Source organism: Equus quagga, chromosome 10 (genome assembly GCF_021613505.1).
Source record: "Equus quagga isolate Etosha38 chromosome 10, UCLA_HA_Equagga_1.0, whole genome shotgun sequence".
Taxonomy (NCBI): Eukaryota; Metazoa; Chordata; class Mammalia; order Perissodactyla; family Equidae; genus Equus; species Equus quagga.
The window spans coordinates 24,173,771-24,201,281 of record NC_060276.1 but is presented as its reverse complement, the minus strand read 5'-3'; the positions used below and the strand labels follow the sequence as shown (position 1 = coordinate 24,201,281).

Below are 27,511 nucleotides of genomic sequence, written 5' to 3'. Positions count from 1 at the left end.
TAGAAACAAAGTTATAGAGTTTGCCATTAACATCCCTCATTTTCAACCCATTCAACCTACTATGTTAGCATTTAGCCTTATATTTTCCTGTCTAAACAATCTCACAGTAAATGATTTCAACAGATATCTCCCACCAATTAACAAATCTTAGTTGTACTCCCTGTTGCAATGGATGACCTGGTAAATCTAACTTAATTTGTAATTTAACATGAAAAAAAAATTGTCTGGTGGATTTATTTAGTCGACCAAGAAGTAAATGAGCTGCAAAGTTTACTGCAGTGTAGACAGGTAGCAAGGCCTAGTGCTCAAGAGTATGTGCTCTGGAGTCAGTCAACTCTGGCTTAAAGCTCAGGATCCCCACTTCTTGACTACTACTTCATATGGTTTATTTGTAAATGAAGTGTGATGTAACCTCTTAATTTCAATGTGGCCTCTATGTGACCTCTTACCATTGCTATGTCTCAGTTTCTTCATTTATAAAATATGTTTAATGCTAATAGCTACCCTTAAGATAAGTGTGGGAATTAAATGAGCTAATATAAGTAAAGTGCTTAGCATAATTCAGTTTTTCAATAAACTTTTATCAAGAGAACAGCCAGGCACTGTTCTTGGTGTTGGGATACAGATATGAATAAAATGGTTAGTTCTGAGAACCAGTGCATTTTAATAGTGAACAAAATTATAAAGATAATAACGGCAACAACAACAATATTTACATTTATAGTATACTTACTATGTTTTAGGCACTATTCCAAGTTTTTAAATTATATTACCTCATTTAATTCTCATAGCAAACCTATGTTATAGGTACTGCTTTAGGCTCATTTTACAGATGAGGAAATGGAGGCTTTGAAAGGTTAAATAATTTGCCCAAGGTAACATGCCTAATAAGTGGCAGAAGGCTGAAAATCCATGCTCCTAACTATTGTACCAAATTGCCTTAAGTATCATGTCAAATTTACATGCCATTGTTAACCCTATAGAAAAGGCAGTCCTGGAAATGACTGAAATGTTCTACTTTCACTTATGACATGAATAAATATACAATCTAATTAAACAAGTCTCAGAGTATATAATACAATTTTTGATACAAGAGTGGCCATTGTAGTAAATTTAAACAGAAACAGAGGTTTGAACACAGTATAAACCTATTAATAGCTTACTATTACCTGGATTTATTTATACCAGGGGTTAAGTCTTGTATCTAAAACATTATATGTATTTAAACTTCTCAAATTACTCCTTGTTTTGAATATTACATATTAAATCATGTTTGTGGTACTTTCTCATCTCCAACCTTCATTCCTTCAGCATTATTTCTCATTACAGGCTATTACAGACCAAATAAACACACATGAGGGGTTGCCCTGAAATGTCTGAGATAAAAGACACATTTTTATATTATAGGGTAATATTATCCACATTTAATAAAGCATTATTCAAATATATTCAGATTGCATGATGAAAATATAAAAGAGATAATCATGAACACCAATACAGGTTATGATACTATACTTTTGACATTATCAGTGACTTCCCTACAGAACATATTTGTTTATTTACTTACCATTCTCTATTCCATGACTCCTATAAAAACTAGTTATGTGAACTTTCTTATTGTTCACATTTTGAATAAATCAGAATCAACCAAACTTAATTCTTTTTTTTTTTTGAGGAAGATTAGCTCTGAGCTATCTGCTGCCAATCCTCCTCTTTTCGCTGAGGAAGACTGGCCCTGAGCTAACATCTGTGCTCATCTTCCTCTACTTTATAAGTGGGACGCCTACCACAGCACGGCGTTTGCCAAGCGGTGCCATGTCTGCACCTGGGATCCGAACGGGCGAACCCCAGGCCGCCGAAACAGAATGTGCACACTTAACTGCTGTGCCACCGGGCCGGCCCCAAACTTAATTCTTTATAATTATAAAACAATCTAAATCCCTTTTTATCTACCTCTCAGAATCGCATTCATTGTATCTTAGTGGGCAATCCTGCTTCAATTAGGAATTGGGGTTAAATCTGAAAAGAAGTTACTAGTGATATACTTGGATAAAATTTATTCTCTTAGTGCTTCCGCAAAATACATGTTTCTTAAGTTAATTTACATTTTAGACTGCAGAACCAGTCAAGCAAGGAAATTAATGTTCAGTCAAAATAAAATGCCATCCAGAAAAATCAATACAATTTGCTATCAAGTGAGGGTGACTTTAATCAGCGTGACTCAAGACCAACAATATTTTTCTTAAAAATGGAAGATTGCCTCACAACTGTTTTCTCCTTCACCTCCCCAAACATAGTATCCACACAATTGTAGAACCATTTACCTTGTGAAAATAATAATACCTTTTTTAAGTCCCAGGTAAAACTGAATTCTTGGAAAGAAATTATGCGCTAGATATTCTGATAGCTTCCAAATGACTACTACTTTAATGAAATCGGTACCTGAAAATTTGGTAGCAGTATTACTGTTTAACTATAATTTAAGAAGCTATTGTAGATTGGTACTTATGACTTCTAATGAGTAAACCATAGCAACCTTTTAATTGAAGCGAAAATGGTTAACTACAGTAATTGCAATCAATAAGACTGCGTTTGTAGTATAAATATTTCTTCTCAAAGAGCATTCTTTACTCTCTTCAGCAGTATTTAAGGTTAAGAAGTGCCAAAAAAACCTAATTAGAAATCTATTTGTTATTTATAATGCTAAGCCTTGGTTCAAATTTGTAGGACTCAGTTGAGAGAGAGTCTCCCACCCTCACCACAAGCAAAACAAGACTTTGATTAAGAGGAAAACTGATATATGGGGAAAAAAAAGGGCTTACCAATCACATATGCTAGTAACAAAGCCAAAGTCACTGTGATTGCAGTGGCGCTCAAGGCCGTGCACTTCCAATTGCAGCACCTGTAAGGTTTGTTAAAGGTAAAGGCAGGTCTGGAAAAAGTGCTTCGAGGAAGTGGCCTCGGAGGGGGCGAGTACACGGTATTGGACGTCAGAGGGTAGTTCTGACTGGCTGCACTGAAGATAGCCGAGGAACCAGATCCGTGTTTGAACAGGAAATGCCTGCGAAGAAAAGACAAAAGTTTGGGCTATAAAAACCAAGACCAGTTGCTACAAAAACACAATCTCCACTAATTTCAAACAATCAGGCTATGACAAAGCTCAGGGGAACTGGGAGGGGCTCAACAAAATTTTCATATACTAAGATTTAACTCCAGATTGCCATTGGTGGTCTCCCTTTTGTTTTCTCATTCAGATCCTTCAGAAGAAGAAAGAGGGTTTCTGTTCCCTGACTTGCTGGCTAGTGAATTTCTCAAACTCTGAGCGTTAACATTCTGCATGTGGTGTTAATTCTCTATATTGCTCCCTTTCATTAAATGTGATACTCAAGAGTTGATTCAAAAACAGAAAGGGAATTATCCTTAGGCATTTTGGTAATCTGAACAGCCTAGAAACCAGTATTTTTATTCAGTGATTAACTTTTATGGATATATTTTCACTGAATATTTTATTATAAATACTGTCAAACATACAGTCAAGTTGAAAAAATTTGATAATGAACACACATATACTCACCAACTAGATTCTACGGTTAACATTTGACTATACTCACTTTTTCACTTATCTGTCCATCTCCTGTCTTCATCCATCAGTCTATCTTAGTCTTTAAGCATTTCAAAGTAAATTGCATACAGCAGTACACGCCCCTCCACATATTTCAACTTGCATATTATTATCTAGAGTTCAATGTTTTTTTTTTACAGATTATTAATGTCAAATTTATACACGAAGAGTTCGTGTTTTTTAGATTCTACATATAAGCGAGATCATATAGTATTTGTCTTTCCCTGTCTGACTTATCTCACTTAGCATAATGTCCTCAAGGTCCATCCATAAACTTGTAGAAACACAGTAAAAACACAGAGGGTAGAGTGGTGGTTGCCACGGGCTGGAGGATGTGGAAATAAGGTCGATGTTGTCTAAGGGCACAAACTTGCAACCAGAAGCTAATAAGTCCTGGAGATTTACTGAACAGCATAGTGATTATGGACAACAATGCTGCATCATAAACTTCAAACTTGCTAAGAGACTAGATCTTAATTATTCCCACCACAGAAAAGAAATAATAATTATGTGACTTGATAAAGGTGTTAGCTAGCACTACAATGGCAATCATATTGCCATGGATAAATGTATCAAATCAACATGTTGTACACCTTAAACTTACATAATGTTATATGTAAATATATTTCAATAAAAATTATACATGATGAAATGCACAAATTTTAAGTGTACATTTGCTGAGATTTGTCAAATACAATCACCTGTGCAACCCAAACCCTTATCAAGATACAAAATATTTCCATCGCCCCAGGAAATTCCCTCCAGCCCTTGTAAGTGAACCCTATTCCTATCTCCCAGAGGCCACTACTGTTTTGCATTTTTTTTACCATGCATTAGTTTTGCCTGTCCTATAACTTCATGCTACTCTCATGTTTGAATTACTATAGGATGATTATTGACTGCCCATGACTATTGTAATATGGATGTTTTGTAAACAGTAGTGATTTATTTATATGGAAGGAGTTGCCAAAAACAAATAAATGGAAGCATGTTTTTCGTTCACATACTTTACACTTATCGAGTGCTAGGTACCATGCACTGTGCTAAACACTCATCATCTCAGTTAGTCTTCACTCATATGAAACAGGCTATATTATTATCCACATTGTGCATTTAAGGAAATGGAGGTCTAAAGAGGTTAAATAACTTGCCTAAATTCACCTAGCAAGTGAATGACAGAGCCAGAATAGGAACCTAGGTCATTCCAGCTCCAGAATCCTCAATCTTAACCACGCTACTGTGCCGCCTGGGGCAGTAAAATGCACGGCTAAGCAAAACTCATTCTGGTGTACATTCTAAGGTACTACAGCACAAAACCCCTCCACTAAGCAAAGAGCCAACATCACCCTCTACATGTCATATATGCCCAAATTCGGAAGGAAGTAAAATTGTTTTAAGACTGATTTCTAGCTTCCACTTTTAAAGAACAAAAGTATATATATTTAAAGAAAAAAAGAACTCTCTACATGCCGGTTAATGAAAACTATCCACACTGGTGAATTCTGCCTTAGTATCATGAGGTAAAGGCCATTTAAAGGGCTTGGTTGCTGTTGGGGGGAGGGGCAGATGTACAAGCCTTTCTGGAGGGCAGTTTGGCATTATGTATCAAAAGACATTAAATATGTCCAATAGTTATGTCTACAGGAATTTATCCTTAGGAAACAATATGTATGATAATGTGTATAAGAAGTCATTCATTGCAGTGTTACTTATAATGGCAAAAAATAAACACTCAAGTGCTGAATAATAGGTATTTAGTTAAGTAAATTATTTTACAAACACATAGTAGAATACTATACACCATTGCAAATTGTGTTGAAAGACTATCTATTCACTAGGAAAAGTGTTTACAGATAGCACCAAGTGAAAAAAGGTAGGCTTCGAAAGAGTATGGGCAATAGGATATAATTTTTAAAATCAAAAAATATATATATATACACTCATGGAAAAATAATAATTTGTGTTATCTTTGGATAGTAGGAGTATTTTTTGAAGTTTTCTGCCCTGAGCTTGTATTGCTTTCATAACTAATATCAAAAACGTTGGGGGTGGGGTGAGTGGGAAAAATGCACTGACTAACACCAATCCCCTGCATAGTTGGTTCCACTTATGTGAACATGATTTATTGAGCACCTAGAAAGGCCAGACACCAAACTAGGTACTCTACATGCATTATTTTAATCCTCATATGTCTGTGAGGGTGATACTATTATTCTAATCTTACAGACAATGAAACAGAGACCAAAAGAGGTTTAGTAGGAGTAAAGTGGTCATAGTGGTTATCATAATAATGATAATTAGAGGTAACATTCATTAAGTGCTTATTTGTACCAGGCATTATCTAAATAATTCATAAAGTACTATCTAATTTAATAACCCCATTACAGTAAGTATCTCCATTTACAGATAAGAAAACCAATACACAGAGAGGTTAAGCAACTTGTCCACGGTCCCGCAGCTAGTAATTGATGAAGTTGAGTTTCCAACCCAAGAAGTTTGGCTCTAGAGCCATTGCTCTTAACCACTACATTATGGTACACTATACTTGGGTTATGCATTTGCGGACACGTTAAGATTTGAATCCAGGCCTGCTAAAGCACAGAAGCAGCATGCTTTGTGTTGATTTTGGCATGTGGATGATACTGGATTGAGTCATGCTTTTGCCCTGTTTCCTTTGGGATCAATGACAAAAATGTGAGGATGATGGCTACAGAATCACAGAGTTGGAAGGGATCTCAGACATCACCTAGTAGCCCAACACCCTCAGTTTGCAGTTAGGGAAACTGAAGCCCAGAGAATAAAAGTGGATTACCTAAAAGTAACATACGTAGTTAATAGCATGAATGAACCTGGAATCAGAGAGTTCCAAAATAGTGTATTTTCATTGCCCTGTGTTACCTGCCAAGCACGGTCTTCACTGGCTTAGCAGAAGGTTCTAATCTCCTGGGTTAATTGAACCAGGCTAAACAAATACAATCTGTTCAAACAGTACTACATAATACATGTCTATTCTTCTGTATTTCACATGTTCTAGTAAATTTTAAAGACTGTATTAGCTATTTTGAATGAACGAGGAAGCATTACAAAGAAGCTACTCTTTAGTTGTTAAGAACCAAAAGGAGTCATTGCTGCTTCTAAAGCTACCTAATTTATCCTCAGAATGGAGAAACAGTATATAGTAGAAATAAGCATAAATATACTTTATTGAAAAAGTGACTTACAGCATTATGCTCCCTCCATTTGATTGCACTTCCTCTTTAGGCCCTGAAATAATCTCCATGTCATAAGGATGTGGATTTCTTCTTTAATGTCTAGTTAGCTCCCCCAGTCTATGTTTTCCCCCTCGGCCATCTAATTTACTAGTGAGCAAGAAGTGTAGTACTTCACAGACAGCATAGTGGAGTAGCCTCCCTGTCTCCCCACCACTGCCTGTGGTTACTCGGGAGGGGACAAAATATCAGTTATGTATAACTGGTCTTATACAGCAATGCTCTGGCATGTTCCTATGGGATAAAAGAGAAACCCAGCAGTATGGCGCCCTTTTATTCAATGTTTGGAGATAAAATCTTTGATCCTTTGCATATTTATGAAGGAGAACAATTGGATTTTTGAGACAATGTAAGTGGCCCAATATGTTGGATATTGATCTGGTTTGGTATATCATTAAGAGGTAGAAGAAAGATCGACAATTGTTGGCTATTATGACAGCAATTACAAGCAATAATCAATATCCCTGAGCACTGTAATTTCATCCTGATATACACCAAAGGATTTCCAAATGCAGTTTCATAAGTAAAATATTACAGCATAATAAAAAAATTCGACAGTCGCAGCAGAGCAACATTTAAACTCATTCATATTTGAGTGGAATCCAAATCACAGTCCTCAGTGAGGGTAAATAATAAAATGAGTTCATCTATTAAGGTTCTTGTTTTCTTATTAACAAGCTCAGATTAAGATTCTATGCCGAAAGTGATCTATACTTTGATGCACCTCATGAAAAACAGCAATGCAAATGCTATGTATTGTCATAGGTTTTGCAGTCCATTGTTGGAAAGTGAAACTATTGCCTGAATGTGTTTTCGTGGTCCCTGAAAAAAGTAGGAGCATAAAGACAAATGCGCAGTGCTAGATTTCAGCTATGTGCTCATAAAATCAAATCATCTGTCTAAGCACATTGCTTCTCCCTGGGGACCTGAGGATATACTAAAATGTTGCTATCAATTTTATACAATTGGGTTTTTTCCACAGAGCAAATGATAAAAATGCAGTTCAAGAGTTTATGTGTAAGTAGTACTCTCCTTTGCATCTGTTTTAATATTCAAGTTCAAATTTAAAAAGGAAAAGCAAGATATTGCCAAAAGGAAATGGGCATATAAGGAAATTGAAAAAAAATATCTTCAAGACTGACGAGACCCAGTGGTGGTAAATGGGAATATAATAAATGCTTCTGGAAGGATTTTAAAATCATCTATAAAAAAGGGGAAAATGTACTCTCTCTTTTTAAACTCCTCACACTACATAATTCTGAGGGTATCTCTTAGCACTAAATAAAGTGATTTAATATGGCACTTAAAATTCTATAGGAAGCAGACAGAAATCTACAGCTTTCTAACAACAGATGCATAAATAACCAAAGGATTTTCTCTTTTACATCTTGTAAACATACTTATGAGACGAATATCTAAACCTGTATTCCCTTAAGTCATAAGCATATGACTCATTTTATACTTAGAGGAAGGAATTCAACTTACTTACAGTTAGAAGCTGAGGTTGATTTAAAAAAAAAAAAGAATAAAAAGGAAGACTGCAACGAAAAGGCCTTGAGTCAAGTTATTAAGGCCAAATCAAATTTAGATAGAATAATGGAATTTAGGTATTTATTCCCTTTTCAAAGAAATTAATTAAATGAATTTTTTGTTGTGATTAAAAAACCCACAAAACAGGGACCCACCTGGTGGTGTTGTGGTTAAATTCGCACACTCCACTTTGGTGACCCCAGGTTCATGGGTTCAGATCCCAGGCGTAGACCTGCGCACTGCTCATTGAGCCATGCTGTGGAGGCATCCCACATACAAAATAGAGGAAGACTGCCACAGATGTTACCTCGAGGGCAATCTTCCTCAAGCAAAAAAAAAGAGGAAGATTGGCAACGGATATTAGCTCAGGGCCAATCTTTCTCACACACATAGAAAAAAATCCACAAAACTTAAAATTTACCATCCTAACCCTTTTTAAGTTTATAGTTCAACAGTCTTAAGTATATCCACTTTGCCATGAAACAGATCTCCAGAATGTTTTCATCTTGCAAACCTGAAACTATATCCATTAAACAACAACTCCTCAATCCCTCCTCCAGTCAGCCCCTGGTGACTATCCTTCTACCTTCTATTTCTATGAGTTTGATTACTTTAGAAACTTCATATAAGTGGGATCATACAGTACTTGTCTTTTTGTGATTGGTTTATTCCGCTTAACATAATGTCTTGAAGATTCAACGATGTTGTAGCATGTAACAGAATTTCTCTCCTTTTTAAGGCTGAATAATACTCCATTGTATGTATACACATTTTGTTTATCCATTCATCTATCAATGGGTACTTTGGTTGCATCCACCTTTTGGCTACTGTGAATAAAGCTGCTATGAATATGGGCATACCAATCTTTCTTTGAGATTCTGCTTTCAATTCTTTTGAATGTATAGCCAGAAGTGAGATTGCTGGATCATATAGTAGCTCTATTTTTCGTTTTTTGAGGAGCCTCCATACTGTTTTTCACAGCAGTTGCACCATTTTACAATCTCACCAATGGTGCACAAAGGTTCCAATTTCTCTACATCTTTACTAACACTTATTTTCTATTTTTTATAGTAGTCATCCTAATGAGCATGAGGTAACATCTCATTGTAGATTTTTTTTTTTGAGGACGATTAGCCCTGAGCTAACATCTGCTGCTAATCCTCTTTTTTGCTGAGGAAGACTGGCTCTGAGCTAACATCCATGTCCACCTTCCTCTACTTTATATGTGGGACGCCTACCACAGCATGGCCTGCCAAGTGGTGCCATGCGTGCGCTTAACCGCTGTGCCACCAGGCTGGCCCCTCATTGTAGTTTTGATTTGCATTTCTCTGATGATTCATGATGCTAAGAATCTTTTCATATGCTTGTTGGTTGCTTTTATATCTTCTTGGAAGAAATGTCTATTCATAGGTATTTATTTTTATACCTTCAAAAAACATGAGAAAATACCAATATGGGTTAGCCCCATTTTCTTCTCTGACAAAAATATCTAGTGAAGTTTTGTAGAAAAGTGTGGTTACTGGCTAAGATATCAACCTCAACATCTCTAGTTTTGCTTTAATAGCCCATTCCTGATAACCCTTTCTGGATAAATACTCTTAAAAGAAGAGTCTTCTTGAACCTAAATCGCCTTATCAACTTGGACAATCTCCGGGGGTAACAAATTGTATTTCTCTACTAACAGCTACATAGAGGAGGATTTCATTTTATATGTCCTAGGGTTCTTTCTTCCAAATTTTAAGCCACCCTGTCCATACATCCCCTCCGGACCTTATATGCTAAGTGTTCATACAAAGTCTATATTCTATGTCATTCATAATTGTTACGAGTTTTCTTTTAAGAGTTTTGGGATACCTATTTATGTCTTAATTTTTCTCGGCCTAAGCCTTAGTTCTACAACCTATTTTTAAATGGCAATACTCTATGGTCTTTATTGCTATTCTTGTGATTTTTCAAGTGGGGTAGTTAGCAACTAATGGAAAAGCTCTTTTTAAAATCTTTTTGTGGTTATTATTCTTTCTCTTCTTTTTGTTTTTCCTTTTTCTGTGAGGAAGATTGGCCCTGAGCTAACATTCATGCCAATCTTCCTCTACTTTGTATATGGGATGCTGCCACAGCATGGCTTGATGAGTGGTGTGTAGGGTGTGCGCCTGGGATCCGAACCTGTGAACCCCAGGCCACTGAAGTGGAGCAAGCGAATTTAACCACTATGCCACCAGGCTGGCCCCTTCCCTCTCTTCTTTTAATCAGAAGTAATATCTGTCCTACCTGGATTATATATTTTCTTGAAGGTAGGAATCAATTCTTAATTTTTAGGTAAATTGTCTCATACTTCAAAGGTACTCAATGAATATATATTGATTTGCATGATGCCTTTGCTCGTTCTAAAAGGTTCTTGATTCAGTGTGCAGAATAAATGAGGCTTGGATACTCTAAAATAAGTGTTTACTTGTGAACAAATATCTCTTGGTTTATTGAATGTAAAAGGACAGCTATAAGCTTCCATTTCATTTTCATATAATCTAAAAGATACAAATGAGTCAAAGAAATAGTTAATTCATATTTCATCTCTTTTTGTGAGCCATTCAGGTAATGAAAGAATTACTGTTAATAAAAAATACTAATAATTAGAAATAATCACTGTTCATGATAATGACAACAACGACTATTTACTGAACATCTTCGATTTGCCAGGTACTCTTCTAAAATACTCTGTGTTTTTTTCTCATTGAATTCTTACAATAACCCTATAAGGTAGATGATATTATCCACATTTCACAGTTCAGGAGGTTGAGGCTCAGCTATTAAGGTTAAATAACTTTCCCAAGGTCACACAACTGGTAAGCAATAGAGTTGGGAATCTACTTCAGTTTTGTTGGTTACTAGAACATTAGCTACATGAGAACAGGAATGTCTGTCTGTCTTATTTACTGCTGTATTCCTAGCATCTAGAATGGTGCTCAGCAAACAGAGTGCCCAGCTCAATAAATATTTTTAAATCCATGCATGAACAATTAAACCCATTTACTTAACCATTGTGCACATATTAACTCATGATATCACTGATGATGCTAATGATTAAGGTAATAAAATCTTCCTAATTCACATGATCATCTGACATTTCTCTTTTCAAAATGAATATATACAAGCTTAGTATTCCACTGAATATGTTTTTATGGAAATGTTTCTTTCAATTCCTAAAATTACAGAAATGACAAAATGTTATCAGGAGGGTACATACTTATCATTATGAAAGTGAGCTGTCATGTCTCCCTGTTTAGAATATGGGGGACATCAGAAAGTTTTTCATGCAAGAATGTATCAGACTTTCCTATATAAATTATAGATTTCTGTAACAGAATATTCAGAGACAAGTTTGAGCTAGGTGTGCTGGCATAGATAGATAAATGCTAGAGAAAGAAAATACTACATACTCTGTAATGTTTTACTAAGTTGCTTTAGTAGGCCTCAAAATAAATTAAAATAAACAACTATCTGCCACTTCAAAATGATGTCCTTTCAAACCACTCTCTCATTCTCTTTCTCCAAGTTAGATCCATGCTCTGTAGATGTAACTTTAATTTAAAAATTGATATTAAAAAGCCTTACACCAGTTGAAGGGTAAATATCAAATTAATATTTTCTATTAATGCAAATGTTCCTGTATTAAAAGGCTCAGGCCAATATATCGAAACTATTTACTTAGATAAGTAAGCTTACCATTTTTTCATTCCTTTTATACTTAATAGTAATTTAGGTCCTGAGATATGGTGTGGAAGCTATAATCCTTTCAAACTAGAAAAACTTTGGAAAGCTATTGGTGGATGAGATTTTCAATCCTCTTATGATTTTATACATCTTCTCCATGAAAGAATAATGAAATGCCACAGTTTTCAGTAGTGCATTTCCCTACAGGGACTGTTTTAAATGGGAACAAACATGTGACCTAGGCAAAATTCATGAGCACATGTTTAAAATTAAACCAGACTTCAAATTTTCTAGGACTTTTAAAAAATATTCATTTTATAAACAAACACATTGACAAAGAAAATAGTTCAGTGGTTACCAGGGGAAGGGGGGGGGTGGAGGGTGGGCGCAGGGGGTGAAGGGGAGCACTTGTGTGGTGACAGACAAGAAATAATGTACAACTGAAATTTCACAATGATGTAAACTATTATGAATCTCAATTAAAAATATTCATTTTATAAAGAATTCAATTATATTTCCCTTTGTAAAAGCTGAAAGCCTGTTCCCAATTTTGCTCACTAGAGCAACCTGCTGATTTTATAGAATTGGTCTTCACTGGTTACTTGGCTTATTTACTTTTTTTTTTAAGTGAGTGGGTAGTGGGCAGAGTATTATATACCTTGATTATCTTTTTATTCATCCTCATTTTCTACAGATATGTATTTTCCTCATTTGTTTTATGAGCTAGTTGACATGGTATGCTTTTCTGTATCATTTGTTTTTATTGAATTGTAATCTATATTAGCAAGGACATTTTATTTTAAAGAAAGAGTGTTTCAAATTCATTACAAAGGAGCACAATAAGGACAGAAACTAAGAGCTTCCCACCAAGCTCTTCAGGTTGAAAATCTAGACTATCATTCTAATGCAACTTTTGAAGGATGTTGCTCAATATCTGCCTTACATTAGCTTTCATTTCTTTGAAAGTCTTACTCATCCATGTACATTAAAGGCAAGAATGCTTTATAATGCCATAAAATAACATAAGAAATGCCACTCAAATCAGTCCTCTAAACTAGCCAGCATAACATTTCTCCAAGGGACAAACTAGCAAAGCATGGCTGTCCTCTGAAATATCAGCCTTAAAATCAAAGATGTGGCCCAAGGCAGAAACTGTCTGCTCCTCACCAATAGCCATGTTTTCCTTTCTTCTTGAGCACACAGATAAACTACATTTCCCAGTCACCATTTCCAATAGGTATAGTCATGTGACTGAATTCTGGCTAATGAAACGTTAAACAGGAGCAAAAGTGGTGTTTGACACTTCTAGTCTTCGCTCCTAAAAACTTCCCACCCATGATTCTCAATCTCCACCCTCATCCACTGGCCAAAAGAGAGCAGACTCCAATATGGAAGGAGCCTAGTAGTATACTCATTCCACACAATATTATGAAGTTATGAAAAATACTAAGAATTTTTAACTACATAAGCATATTAGATATGCTGATCATTGTCTCTCAGGGCAGAGCCCTGGCCAGAACATCCCTACCCACGACCCTCCCAACCCTATTCCCCACTGCTTGCAGCCATAGTTAATTGGACCAGAATTGGATATCTAACCTCAGAGACAATCATATTCTCTGTCTTTCCCTCCCTTCCTCTCTCTCCCTCTTAGAAATCTAGACACAGAAAGCCAGACAGCTAGGGAAGCCAAGATGCAAAGTCATGTTGAGCCAGAGCTGGAGTTACAGCATGATAGGGAAACAGTTAAAGAAATCTCATCTAGAATGAAGCCTGAGAATAGAGCATATGTGCCGAGAGGAACAGAGATGACACATCCTGTGGCCCAAGAAAGAAACAGAACTATGGAGAGAGTTCTCTCTCTCATTGGGCCTGGCTGTACTCATTGCTCTTTCTTTCTGTGAGATTATCCTGTGTCATTTTTTAAAACCTCCCTTTTACTTGATTTGGTTTTAAACCATTTCTGTTCCCATTAACCGGATAGTTTCTAAGGCAATAAGCAATTTTCCATGTTGGGGAAAAAATCAGAATTCATATACACAGTACGACCACAACCATGTGCTGTCTCCTCACACACAAAACCAAAACCAACTCCAGCAACTGCAAATCCCTACTCTGCATGGACCTGATCTATAAGAAAACACATGGGAATCTTAATAGTAACTACATCTGGGTGATGGACTTTGTTACTATTTTTCTTTGTGACTTCCCATGTTCGTGCTATTTTTGAAGCAAAGGTGCACTACTTTTATAAAGTCCTTCATGATCTGGCCTCTGCAGGCCTCTCCACCTCACTACTGCTATTGTCTCCAATGCCCTCGAAGCCCTGGCCATCCTATGTAATGTGTGGTTTCCCAAATGTACCATTTCTTTCAGGTGTCTGCGTCCTTGGAAGCTTTTTAGCAAAGAACAATATCAGAAGAGCTAAGAAATGCCCAAGAGTAGCATAGGTCTAAGGTAATGGCAGGAGAGAGAGAATAAACACTGAACATAGGGAGAATGAAGAATGTACGAGAAGAGAAAGGAAGAGAATAAGAAAGGAAATTTTATAGATAAATAGTTGATAGATAAATTTGCCTATTTATGCAAGGGTAGAGGATCATTTGTTAGTTGTTCTGGGGGTCACTGTCGCCTCTTTTGCTATAGGCTGTCTAGATCTGATCTAAATAGTCAGCAATGATACATTGTATTTTTCTAGCTTTTTGTGTCCCCAGAAAACAAGCCAGTTAAGTATATGTAGAAACTAGTATATATTCAATGTGTCAAAAATATATTGCTCTTGCTTAAGAATCTCACATAGAAATGCAGGGTATGACAAGTTAATTGGGGATAAAATTACATGAGGAATTGCCACTATATTAAAAGGAAACCAACTGGTGGAGAGTGGGGAGCTTAGACCTAAATGGACTTAGTTTAGTAGTTGTTTTAATCCATTTGGGCTGCTATAACAAAATACCATAAATTGGATGGCTTATAAACAATAGAAATATGTTTCTCACAGTTTTGGAGTCTGGAAAAGTCCGAGATTAGGGTACTGGCATGGTAGGGTGACCTCTTTTGGGTTGCAGACTGCCAACTTCTCTCTTTGTCCTCAAGGGGTGAAAGGGGCTAGGGAGCAATCTGAGGTCTCTTTTATAAGGGCACTAACCCCATTCATGATGGCTCTGCCTTCAAAACCTAATCACCTCCCAAAGGTGCCACCTAATACCATCACCCTGGGCATTAGGTTTTCAACATATGAACTTTTGGGAGACACATTCAGTCTACAGCAGTGGTTTTCAATCCAAATTATACTATAACCTGGATAATTCTCTAAACCCTCCAACAAAGTCTTCAGAGGAAAGGAATAGGGATAGGAAAGATGGGAAGGGAAAAAAGAAACTGCAAGAGGGGCCGGCCCCGTGGAGCAGTGGTTAAGTTCACACGCTCCGCTTCTCGCGGCCCGGGGTTTGCCGGTTCGGATCCCAGGTGCGGACATGGCACTGCTTGGCAAGCCATGCTGCGGCAGGCATCCCACATATAAAGTAGAGGAAGATGGGCATGGATGTTAGCTCAGGGCCAGTCTTCCTCAGCAAAACGAGGAGGATTGGCAGTAGTTAGCTCAGGGCTAATCTTCTGCAAAAAAAAAAGAGAAACTGCAAGAGTCTGAAGAGGGGTTGAGTAAAGTGAGTAAACAAGGAAACAATAGATTTTGCCTCATCATTAATCTAAGAGTGTTTCTCACTGGGGACAAATTGGCCCACAGGGGACATTTAGCAATGTCCAGAGACATTTTTGGTTGTCACAACTCAGGAGAGGGTGCTACTGGCATCTAGTGGGTAGAGGCCAGGGATACTGCTAAACAGCCTATAATACACAGGACAACCCACACAACAATGAATTATCCAGTCTGAAATGTCAATAGTGGCGAGGTTGAAAAACCTTGGTCTAAGAATGTTCCTCCTACTGGAACACGCAGTTTTGAAGTATTCAACATGCCTATGGGAGGGAATCTGTTGCTTTCTAAAGACTTCCAGAAAAAGATTTTCTTGCCAGGCACTCATGATCTTATTGTCCTTCCCAAGCTCACAGCTGTTCCTCCCTTGGGACTATTTGCACTTGGGATTGGTCTATTATCTAAACAAATACCCTGAACCCTAGTTCCAGAGAGCATAGACAACTCACTGATAATTACCTCAAACATTTACCCTTACTGACCAAACAATGAAATCTTTGTGAGTTATTGAGAATAGAAAACATTTTCTACCTTCAATTTTTAAAATTGCTTTTCAAATTGTACCCCTCATGAACCTGTCATGAGGAATAAATCCAAAACCTGAAACGCTGATTAAAACATGCAGAAAATATAATAATCACAGCAAATTGAACAACATTGACTCCCCTCAGGCTAAGCTACCTAAGAAACAGTCAAATTCAGCTTTGTGCTATGCTCTAAAGCTCAGTAACTATAATCCCACTTGAGCATAAGAGAATTTGTGGAAACCAGGCCTTCCTTCCATGGAAATGTTCTCTCCCTAGTTCCCTGCCATGTGTATTCAAGAGTGCAAAGAAGAAACTCATTGGCTCGGTATTCAGAGACAGCACAGGGAGATAAAGGAGGAAAGGTCAACTTCAAGAGTGTAGTGATTTCACATACTTCCTTGGTCTCTACACATACATCTCTATTTGGCAAATACGTAATTAAACCTGAACTTATTTTCTCTCTGCATCATTGTCAATACTCAGAAAAAAAAATCATCATGGATTCACAAGATACAGTATAGAAATAGCTGGCTGGAACTTACACCCAATCTGTATTTTATTTTTATCTTTGAGTAAGGAACACAAAATGAAGTTATATTTAATTCATAATTAGAGAATGACAATATGAAAGAAACTATTAAAACTACTGCAACTTCACGACATGACCCAAGGCAAACCAGATTTCTATATAAGGTGTTGCATCTTGAATCCTGTCTCTATGAAAGGTTTTGTTCTTAAATTCATTTATTTAACAAACTTTTATTGAGCACCTATTGTGTAGCAGGCAAAACATAATCATAGATTAGTCTTGTACTAGCCTCAGATTGCCATCTTAACTATACTTGCCTGACATTATCACTAACCTTTGACAGAAAAGAATGTGCAGCATCTTCCTCATTTCTTCTTTGATATTGGAAATTCTGAAGGAATCATGACTGTTCAATTTAAACTTATCTGACTTGTTTGGAGACCTTACCTAGAATTAGTAATCTTGCAATTAATTAGAATCCAACTAACTGGAAAGCTCAATTGAGTAGAATTCTTTCAGTGGAGGAGCAAATGAAAAGGAGACAGGCCACAAGATAACAGGGATAGTAAAGCCAGAAAATAACTCAAATATCATTTAGTTTTATTTTCTCATCTGACTGTTGAGGAAAATGAGGTTGAGAGGAAGAAAGAGGCATTATCAAGGTCACAGAGCTTTTTAGTTGCAGAATTGGACTTGGACTCAAGATTTTTAACTCTAAATCCAGTGCTTTTTCAACTACTCACAAGAGGCCATCCAAAATTTGCAAAGGGTATCCTGGGACCACTAGACATTTTGTTCACTCTACAATATCCTATCTAGAGTGCTGTACAATAAAAAAATCATGTTCAAAATGACAACCCTGACATACTGTAAGATTTTCAATTATAAAAGATTAAATTATCATTTGGATTAAAATGGAAAGTAGATTCATATTTAAGAATGATTTTCAACAAGAATGGCAATTTTTAAAAAGTTCTATTTAACCTTAAGCTAGCCACCAAATCCAATTAACCAGATCCCTCCGTTTTCTAGGCATTTAGGCTCATCAAGATTTTAATATAAATAGAATAAAACCTAGATTATGTCTCCAGGCAGGGAAATTTAACTGAACGAGAAAAAGGGATGACTTGGGGTTCTGTATATTCCAGAGACAAATTGCCATAGTGAAAAGAATACTGGATTGGTTGCATAGAGACTTGCATTCCAGCTCCAACTCTTGCTCCAACTGTCATGTGGACACATTATTAAAATTTCCCAGTTTCTTTATCTCTAAATTGGACATAATTTCTATTAGGTCTACCTCTCAGGGTTGTTTAGAGTTTAAAATGAGATAATGAGTGAAGGACTTTAAACAATAGAAAATTACACATACAAACTTACATATGCACATATGCCTACATGTACACGCACACTCATACACAGCTATACAATATATTGTCTAAAATCTGTCTTTTGAATATGACAAACAAGAAAAAGTATTTAGCTACAAGTGTATGTATTATAAAGCAACCAGTCATGTTGCCATAAAATTATCTAAGTTAATGATACTATTCAGCATGATAAATGACAAAATTTGAAAGATTAGACTGTCATAAATAAAAAACAAATGAACAGTTTGGTTGAAAGGTTGAAAGGTGGGGAAAAGTAGACTGTGACTATTTTATTCCAGAAGAAAATCAATTTACTTAGGAGGTTAATAATATGCCACAAAAGGAAAGAATAAATGATTTCTGTGTTTTTATGATGTACTTGATATTTTGATAGTTGAATTGGAAATAGTCATAAGTTAGTGTTTATGTTGTCAATGAAAGCCCTGTGCACACATATGTCACTATTAAGTATCTTTATCAGTAACAAGGGACTGCCTATTGTTTTGTGTATGCCAATTGGAGATAGGAAGTCTACATTATAATCTTGGGTTGGCCAGTGATAGCTACTTGCCTTTGGAAATATGACTTACATTTGAGCACCACGTTTAAACAAGAGTGGGAGGGTATAATACCTTCCCTCTAGGATGAGACTAGCAAAGGCAAACTTCTTGCACCTAAGGGATTGTTTATTCCCAAAGGCAGTGTCATCATTGGCTCTATGTTCTTGTTGAGACTTGGAAACCTAGGAAGCCTGTGTCACTGTTTGGGATCATGCTGTTTTCTTCAGCATTATATGACAATCCCTACAACTTTCCATATTCTTTACCATTAAGGAAGCTTGATCTCTAACTTGCTCTGTTGGTTTTTCCTCTCAACCACATCATCATCCTGGTGACTACTGTGTACCTCCTTACTGAATGTAGTTCCCTCTTCTGTTTTCCTCCTTCTAATTTATATGAAAGTTTGGCCCAGATTCAGCTTCTTCTCAATCTACTATTCCACTTCAAAAGCAGAGTCTATCTTCTGTTTCCATTTTCCTACCTCTTACCAATTCTTCAGACCCAATGCAGTGCAGTGTAGCTTCAATCTTATCACTGTACTGAAATTGGCTGCCTCAAAGTCAGGAAGTCTGTAATTGACAGATCAGTGGTCTCTTCTCATCCACATTCTATTTGACTCTTTTGAGGCATTTGAAAACCATGATCATTATCTCCTTGAAATTTTCTCCTCTCTTGTTTGTTCTCTTCTATGATTGCTCCTCAATCACCTATGGTGGCTTTTTCTCCTTCATGGACTTCTAAGATGTAAATGTTCTCATGGTTTGGTTTATGGTCTTCTTTTTGCACTCAACTCTCTGTCTAGGTTTTTCAACATTTTCTCCATCATTCAAGGAAATTCAATTATTATGTCTATCTCTGAAATTCTTAATTATCCACACCTACCATGAGCTCTGGAATAAGGCAAAGGTGGGTTTGAACTGACTCCATTACATACTAACTGGTGACCTGTGGCATATTGTTCAACTTCTCTAAGCCTCAGTTTTAAATACTATAAGTTGGAATAAATGTGATAATGGCTTGGCACAATGTTTGACACATTGTAAGTATTTGATAAGGGGTAAGAGAAAAACTTTTTCTCTCTTTCTTCCTTTCCTGGTATCCAGATCCATATTTTCCACTATTTATCGGATATTGATCATTTCAAACTGGATGTCCCATATAGATGTTTCAATATTTCCAAAATAAAACTCATTGCTTCTAACAACTACCGTTTCTGATTTCAGAAATCTACTCCATCTGTAGTTCCCTGTTCAATAACCCTGTCTGTCTGTCCATTTACCCTACAAAAATTTTGTTGAACAATATGAGCCAAACACTGAGGAATCAAAGTTAAAAAAGATATAGTCCTTTACTCAAGTTGCAACAGGGAATAAAGACAAGCAAATAAAATATTTGGAATGCAAATATACAATGGAATAAGCATAAACATATGCACAGAGTGCTATGAGACCATAGATAAGGCGAACGTCTATGAAAGCTGCTGTGAGGAATTGAAGGCAGGTAATGGAAGACTTCTAAGAGGTATCTTTGACTCCTCTCCCACTTCTCCCTTATTACATCTAGCCAGACCACAGATCCTGCAATATTATTAGCCTCAATATGATTAGCATTTTAGGATAAAGGCCGTGTCCCCCACTGGAAAGTAAGCTCCACAAAGGCAGAGATTTTGTGTGTTTTGTTCTCTGTAGAACATTGCCTCGTACACACTATGCACTCAGTAAATACCTGTCAACATTTTTTAAAACTTATCTATGCTAGAATTCATCATAGTATTTATACTGAACCACTTTTCATTTAAAATATTAGTATTATACACATTCTTATACCCTCAGATATCACACCAAAACAAAATCAACAGAATGGAGAAGCAGATGTTACTGTTTATTTGCTTATCTGTTTGCCAAGGGGGGCGATTCTTTTTGAGCTTTCCTGTTCTTTAAATAGAATACTCAATATCACACTTTTGCAATTCTTGCAGAGACATTTCAAAGACCTCAAGACTTAACCTGATCTTATCACTTGCTTTTAAAGCTACAAACATTTTTGTGTTGTGGAATTAATAAAGAGCCAGCTGTATTCTCCCAAAGGGAGATGTTTAGTAGAATGTCTTTGATACACACACACACATCTCTGTAGAAAATGAGAATAATTGACAGGAAACTCATTTTTCACTACTTCAAATATATCTCATACTTTTAGTAAAATATAACAAAGTGTCTATTAACTTTATGCGGCAATGAAAACATTTATTATGATTAACTGGGTAAGTAACTTTGTACCCAATGAAGTTGCCAAGAACTAGTTTTTCTCTTGATCAAAACCAGATATTTCTGGGGCCAGCCTGGTGGCGCAGTGGTTAAGTGTGCACATTCTGCTTCTCGGTGGCCCGGGGTTTGCCGGTTCAGATCCCGGGTGCAGACATGGCACCGCTTGGCAAAAGCCATGCTGTGGTAGACGTCCACGTATAAAGTAGAGGAAAATGGGCACTGATGTCAGCTCAGGGCCAGTCTTCCTCAGCAAAAAGAGGAGGATTGGCAGTAGTTAGCTCAGGGCTAATCATCCTCAAAAATAAAAAAATGTAAAAAATTTAAAAAACCAGATATTTCTGTTTTAAATATACAACCCAGGATAAGGAAGTGCATATGATGAGGGAGGGCAAAAAGGTTGGTACAGAGATTCCTCTAAAATTTAATTTTTGTTTTCTGTAGTCATATTTCACCAATCAACTCATTTTTAGAAATTCCCTAAAACATCTGTTTAGATTCAAATTTGGATGGCTAAATAAATCTTCTCCATATGAAAACCAGAGTTCATCTCACCTACGGTGAAATTTCCTTTCCTTATAAAATGACACATGTTGTGTTTGCCTTTGGTTTTTATTTTGAACGGAAACTGAAAGTAGTCAATTTAAAAGCATTTTAAAAAATAATATCACCACGAAAGTGACTAGAGACTGTATCACAATAGTCTTCAAAATATTGCCTTCACTGCGTAAGCACAATAGACTACTATAGATATATTTTTACTCTCAATATGTAAAATATATTTTTAAAGACTACAGAATTCTCCTTCATGTAAATTTAACGTATTCCACATCCGTCATTTGGTGTAGGCTGAAGAGCTTGGTTGATTCCTGTTCATCTGTAGTAAACAGGATTTATAGGTCATAGATTAGTTCTACGAAGTCTCTTCCTGTCTTAAAAAGAATCTTTAAATCTGTGGCTGAAGATAGATTTTGCTAACCCCAGTGCTGTTAAAGGATTAAAGCATGAGATACTGTTGGATCTAAGCACTGAATATGTACATTCTGAGCATTTTTTTTTCTCTAGTCATTAATGAAGGAAAAAATTGTATCTCTAAATCTATTTTTCCATTGCAAATGTCCTGAGGGGAAAAAAAAAACCTACTTATAAATGTTAGGTAGATTTTAGCCGTACTATATAATAAAGAAATACATAACTAGCACTGAGGAACTTACATTTATGGGTTAATATTTAAATAATATTATTCCATAGATATTTAAATGAGTGCCATTACCACTAATGAATATTTCTTCCAAATGATTCTTATTTCCCCAAGATAGACACTAGCTCTAGAAGTCTGGTAACAAGGATTGGTCATATAGATTTCATTTCTCTTTCCATTCCTTGCCAACATCTCCTCTGCCAATGGCTATGACTTTTCTTTCATAAAAATAACCCTGTTGACTCCACTTAACTGTCACATTGGCCCAAAGCCAGCAAGGACAGTTAGCCTCATACCAAGCTACAGCTATCTGTCAGAATATGCTAAAAATCAGTGAAGATAGTTGCTACCCACTCTTCTGGCCAGGAGTGACTCCTCCACACAATCCTGATTTGTCTTTGTGAGTTGGAGTGGTTATGTTAATATCAAATCCAGGTTCTCCCTAGTATTGAATATCATGGCAAAATCTTTAAGTAAGATTCATTTTGGTGAATAGATCATGGTTAATCTCCATCATCATCATTGAGAGCAGATCAAGCAAGGTTAGTTGGTATCTAGAGTCAACAACTGGCCAAAAATTCCAAATAAGTATGAGTATCAAGTAAACTCTGAGTGAGGAGCTTGAGTTGGGGGACAACAAAGAGTGTAATTAAGGGAAACCAAAAAGGGCTGTAATTCCACTTCAAAGCGAATCTGGATAAAGAGGCTGAGAAGCTAAGAGAACCGTGCTCTGCAGGGAGCGGGCTCTGTTTGACTTCCTGACAGAAATGAGCACTACTCCACTTTACCTGATGCTAAAGGCAGAGCAATCCACTCACAAAGTGCACAGATGGAATAGAGAGACCAGTACAGAAAGAAAAGCAGTAGTCAAGATTCTGAGAAGATAGAATGGAGCAAAAACTAGTGTCAAGGGGATGGAGAAGGGAGGAATATGACACAGAGGAAGAACAGAAAGAGGGGAGGAAAGTAAGATGAGACTGCAAATCACATGTGAGGTCTAAAATAATCCTGTGACAACCTTAAGAGGTGAGAGCTATTAACTCATTTTTGAAGTAGGGAAACTGAGGTTCAGAAAGGTTCAATAATTTGCCAAGGCACATACAGCTAATAAGGAGCAGAATTTGACCTCAAACCCACATCTATTATTTCTACAACCCAAACTCTTAACCACTCTTACAGCTTTTATGAAGAAATCACAGCACTGTACCACCAAAGTGACATGATGGCTTTGGGATTGAGGCTTATCCCACAGGCAAGGAAAAGAGACTTCCTGGAGAAGAACCACAGAATGCAAGGGTCTGCAAACTCTAGTATATCCAAGGATGGGCCCCTGGATAAGGAAGGAGAATATGACCATTTAACAGTAGGAATTTCAAAATGAAATTCAGATATCTGGCTCATAGCTTAACAATTATGGGCTTTTGCTTCCAGAATGATTTTCTCTTATTAGTATCAGAAGGAATATATTTGCTCACAGAATAGCCAACATAGTAAAGAGAGTTTAAATGGCAAATGAAGAAAAAGGGAGAGGAAGAAGAGGAAAAATAATGCCTAATATTACTGAAAGGATAACTGGTGACCATGCACAACTTTGAATATGATATGCTCTTCTCAGAATACTCTTTCCCCATTGTTCACCTAATGCGTTCTCCTCATAATTTTAGATTAAAATGATTTTTAGGCCATTTTTTCAGGGAAATTTCCACTTTCCCTCTTCTACCTACCTCAACACTTCCTCTGCCACCACTATTCCCATCTGGGTTAGATCTACCACATCCAAGTCTTCCTACCTTTGGATTATTTGAATTTAATAAAGCAATTATCATGGCATTACTATCTATTTTACTTGGGCTCCCCTATCACAGAAAGCGACTGAATGTGAAGACCTTGGATCTACAGTCTGGGTTCAAAATCTGACCTGGATCTACCATTTCCTACATGAGGGATTTTTCAAAGTTCCTTAACCTCTCTGTACCTCAGTTGCCTCATCTCAGTTGAGGATGTCAATACTAATAGTACCTACCACATAGAGTTATTGTAAGGATTAAAGCAGTTGATTTATAAGGGCTTAGAACAGTGTTTGGCATGTAGCAATGTATATGTTTAGCTATCATTCTTATTACTACTACTAGATCACAAGTTTCTTGAGTACAGGAACTCTTATTCCTCATAGTAGTTGCAGTGCACAGTGAATAATCAGTAAATGCTTGCTGAATGCCACGCTGTGCAGGGCATGCTCAATAATCCACAGAAAGGGAGGTATGTGTGAATAATGGATCTTTTTAGCACAGATTAAAGCTAATGTGGCTCTCTCAACTGTAGGGAGTCTGAATTCCTCTCCTTGCCAGTCGGTCAGTGCCAGGCTCTTATATTAAAAATAATAATATTTACTGCACACTTTCTATGTGCCCAGCTCTGAGCAGATGTTTTACACATATTTCATTCAGTTCTCAAAATAAATCTACAAGGCAGGATCTGCCATTTTCTCCACATAACAGATAGGGAAATTGAGGCCCATGGAAGTTAAGTAATGTATCCAAGTTCACAACCATGCAAGTAGCTTAGTCCAGGGTTGTTTGAGCATGTATGTTTATTAACACATCTCCCAGACTCGCCATCTCCATCTTTGGCACCCATCTTTCCAGGTTGTGAAAAACACTCCCTTCACCCTACTCCAAAAGAGATAATCCAGACAGTGGGAATGCTGAGAGAAGGCTTGGGGGAGGAGATGGAAAGGCTGGTCACTAAGCAAGAGAGGGCTCAGGGGAGGACATAATCCTGAATGCTCTAGGTAGTCAGGGCGTTGTTTCTTTGAATGACAGAAGGCAAATAACAATCCAGAAGCTGTTCTGCAGATTTGTCACAGATACGAATCTTACAAAGCCTCACAGATATTTGCCATCAAAACCTAGAGGAGGGAATGGTTCTCATAATTGGAATTTGGTGGTTGCTATAAATTAAATATTTGTGGCCCCCCAAAATCCATATGTTGAAACCTAATCCCCAGTGTGACAGGATTAGAGGTGGAGCCTTTCCGGGGTGATTAGGCCACAAACATGGAGCCTTCATAATTGGGATTAGTGCCCTTAAAAAGGAGACCCCAGAGAGCTCCCTCGGCCCTTTCACCATGTGAGGACACAGCAAGAAGATAGCAGCCTATGAACTAGGAAGCGGGCTCTTACCAGACGCCAAATCTGCCTGTGTCTTGATCTTGGAGTTCTCAGCTTCTAGAACTGTGAGAAATAAATGTTTGTTGTTTAAACCACCCAGTCCCTGGTATTTCTGTTATAGCAGCCCAAATGGACTAAGACAGCAGTGAAAGAGTATATTCTATTTAAAAGCATGCTAAGAGAGGAAGTGAAATGATGCTGTATGTATTCACTTGTGGGAAACCATGAACGTAAGGGGAGAAACATCTTTAATTAGATGAAGATAGAAAGAGAAAGGGACAAAATGTAGAGTCGTTTCTTGTGTATTATTATTGCTATTATGGTTCTAACATATATCGAGTGCTTACTATGTGCCTGGCTCCTCTAAGCACATTACAGGTATTAACTCATTTAATCCTCACGACAGCCTTATGAATAGATGTTACTATCATCCTTACTTTAAAGATGAGAAAACTGAGGCATGGCGATGTTAAGTAATATGCCCGAGGTCATATAGCTAATAGATTGTGGATCAGGGAGTCTACAGTAAGCCACTTGGCCAGATGGAGGAAATGGATGCTCATTTCTAACACAGACCACAAACGTGTCCTAAGAATAAAGTTTAGTAAATATGAGTGATTTCAACCCCACAGACATCTCCTAGACTAATCATTTAACTAAAGGCAGATATATGACAAGTCCCCGACCTCCCTTGTTCACAACTCCACCTTCCAGAAAGTAGAGAAAATGATAAGAAGACCTGCTTCTCTTAATGACTAAAAAAAAAAGAAACTGGTGAGTCAAAGGTTATAGGAACCTTTAGAGAAAGCAACCATTTTAGCTTAGAGTCCATAAGTACATTATGAAGCAAAAATCCTAGACTCAAGGAAAGCAGTTCTCTAAAGTGAAGTAGATATGATTCTATGCCGTGAGACAATAGAAACAGGAGATAAATTAAGAATTGGGAAGGTTTGTTGCTTATTGAAACCAGTGTGCCTGTACTGGGTGCTCTCCATTTTTTTAGATTTCCAAAGAACATGTACCAAAAGGAAGAGGTGAGAATCAAGGATAAATAAATACAAGAGGGTATGACAAAAATAATGCCAAGAAGATTTATACCCCAGATGAGCCTAAAGCTTGAAAAAAAGCTACTAGAGATGACAAAAAGTTTTTTTATATGTTTAGAGCAAGAAGAGTAAGGATAGGATAGATGTGCAATTCATGCAATGTTATTGGATGATCAAGATCAATGCGGCCTTCTCAACGACTAGTTTTCTTTGTGAAAAAGAATGATTATAGACTTTAAATATCAATAACCATAAATTGAAGCCCAAGATAGGCACACTGTCTATAAGAAGGCACTCAATCGTTCCAAATGAATTAAAATTATATCCCAGAGTGGTGAGAGGTCTTGTAGATTGGATTGCTTAGTCATGGTTGCTAAAGTTTTGGGACTGTGGTGTGGGTGAAATGCGTCATAAGACTAGAGACAGCAAATATTGGCCTTGGTTTTCAAAAGGGATAGAAAGCACATGGGCTCCTTAGACTAGACCAAGAAACAGCATGTTGATTGAGTGCAAAATTCTAGAACAGGTTATTAAAAAGATGATCTGTAAGCACTTAGAGAAAAAGCAGTAACCATGAGAAGGTAGCACAGATTCTCTAAGAACAAGTCATGTTAGACAAATCTCATTTCACTTCTATTTTTGACATGAGTATTGGATTGGCAGATCCGTAAAAATGTAGACATACTGTATCTGGATATCAGCATGGCATTTGACAAGGTCTCTTATGATATGCCTGTGAACAAGATGGAGAAATGTGGGTTATATGCTAGTAAAAGAATGCTGCCTGATGGATAAATGTCAACCTGCAGGGAGGTTTCCAGTGGCATGCTGCAGAGCTCTGACCTTGATCTTGCCCTATGTAACGTTTTTATTAATGACTTACATAAAATGAGGGAAGCATACTTAAAAAATCTACACATGACACAATTGTGAGAGCAATACAATGCAAATAGTTTGTATGGCAGAATTAAAATTCAACTGCATCTCCACAGGCTAACAA

General features: G+C 36.9%; 1 protein-coding gene across 1 annotated transcript in view; it reads right to left on the bottom strand.

The window, feature by feature from the left end:
* TENM1 (teneurin transmembrane protein 1) overlaps positions 1 to 27,511 on the bottom strand; it is a 526,446-nt gene that overhangs the window by 303,379 nt on the left and 195,556 nt on the right. Inside the window, exon 5 of the mRNA XM_046672513.1 lies at positions 2,823 to 3,061. Within this exon, the coding sequence (XP_046528469.1) occupies positions 2,823 to 3,061 (239 nt within the window). The remainder of the gene's footprint in view (positions 1 to 2,822; positions 3,062 to 27,511) is intronic.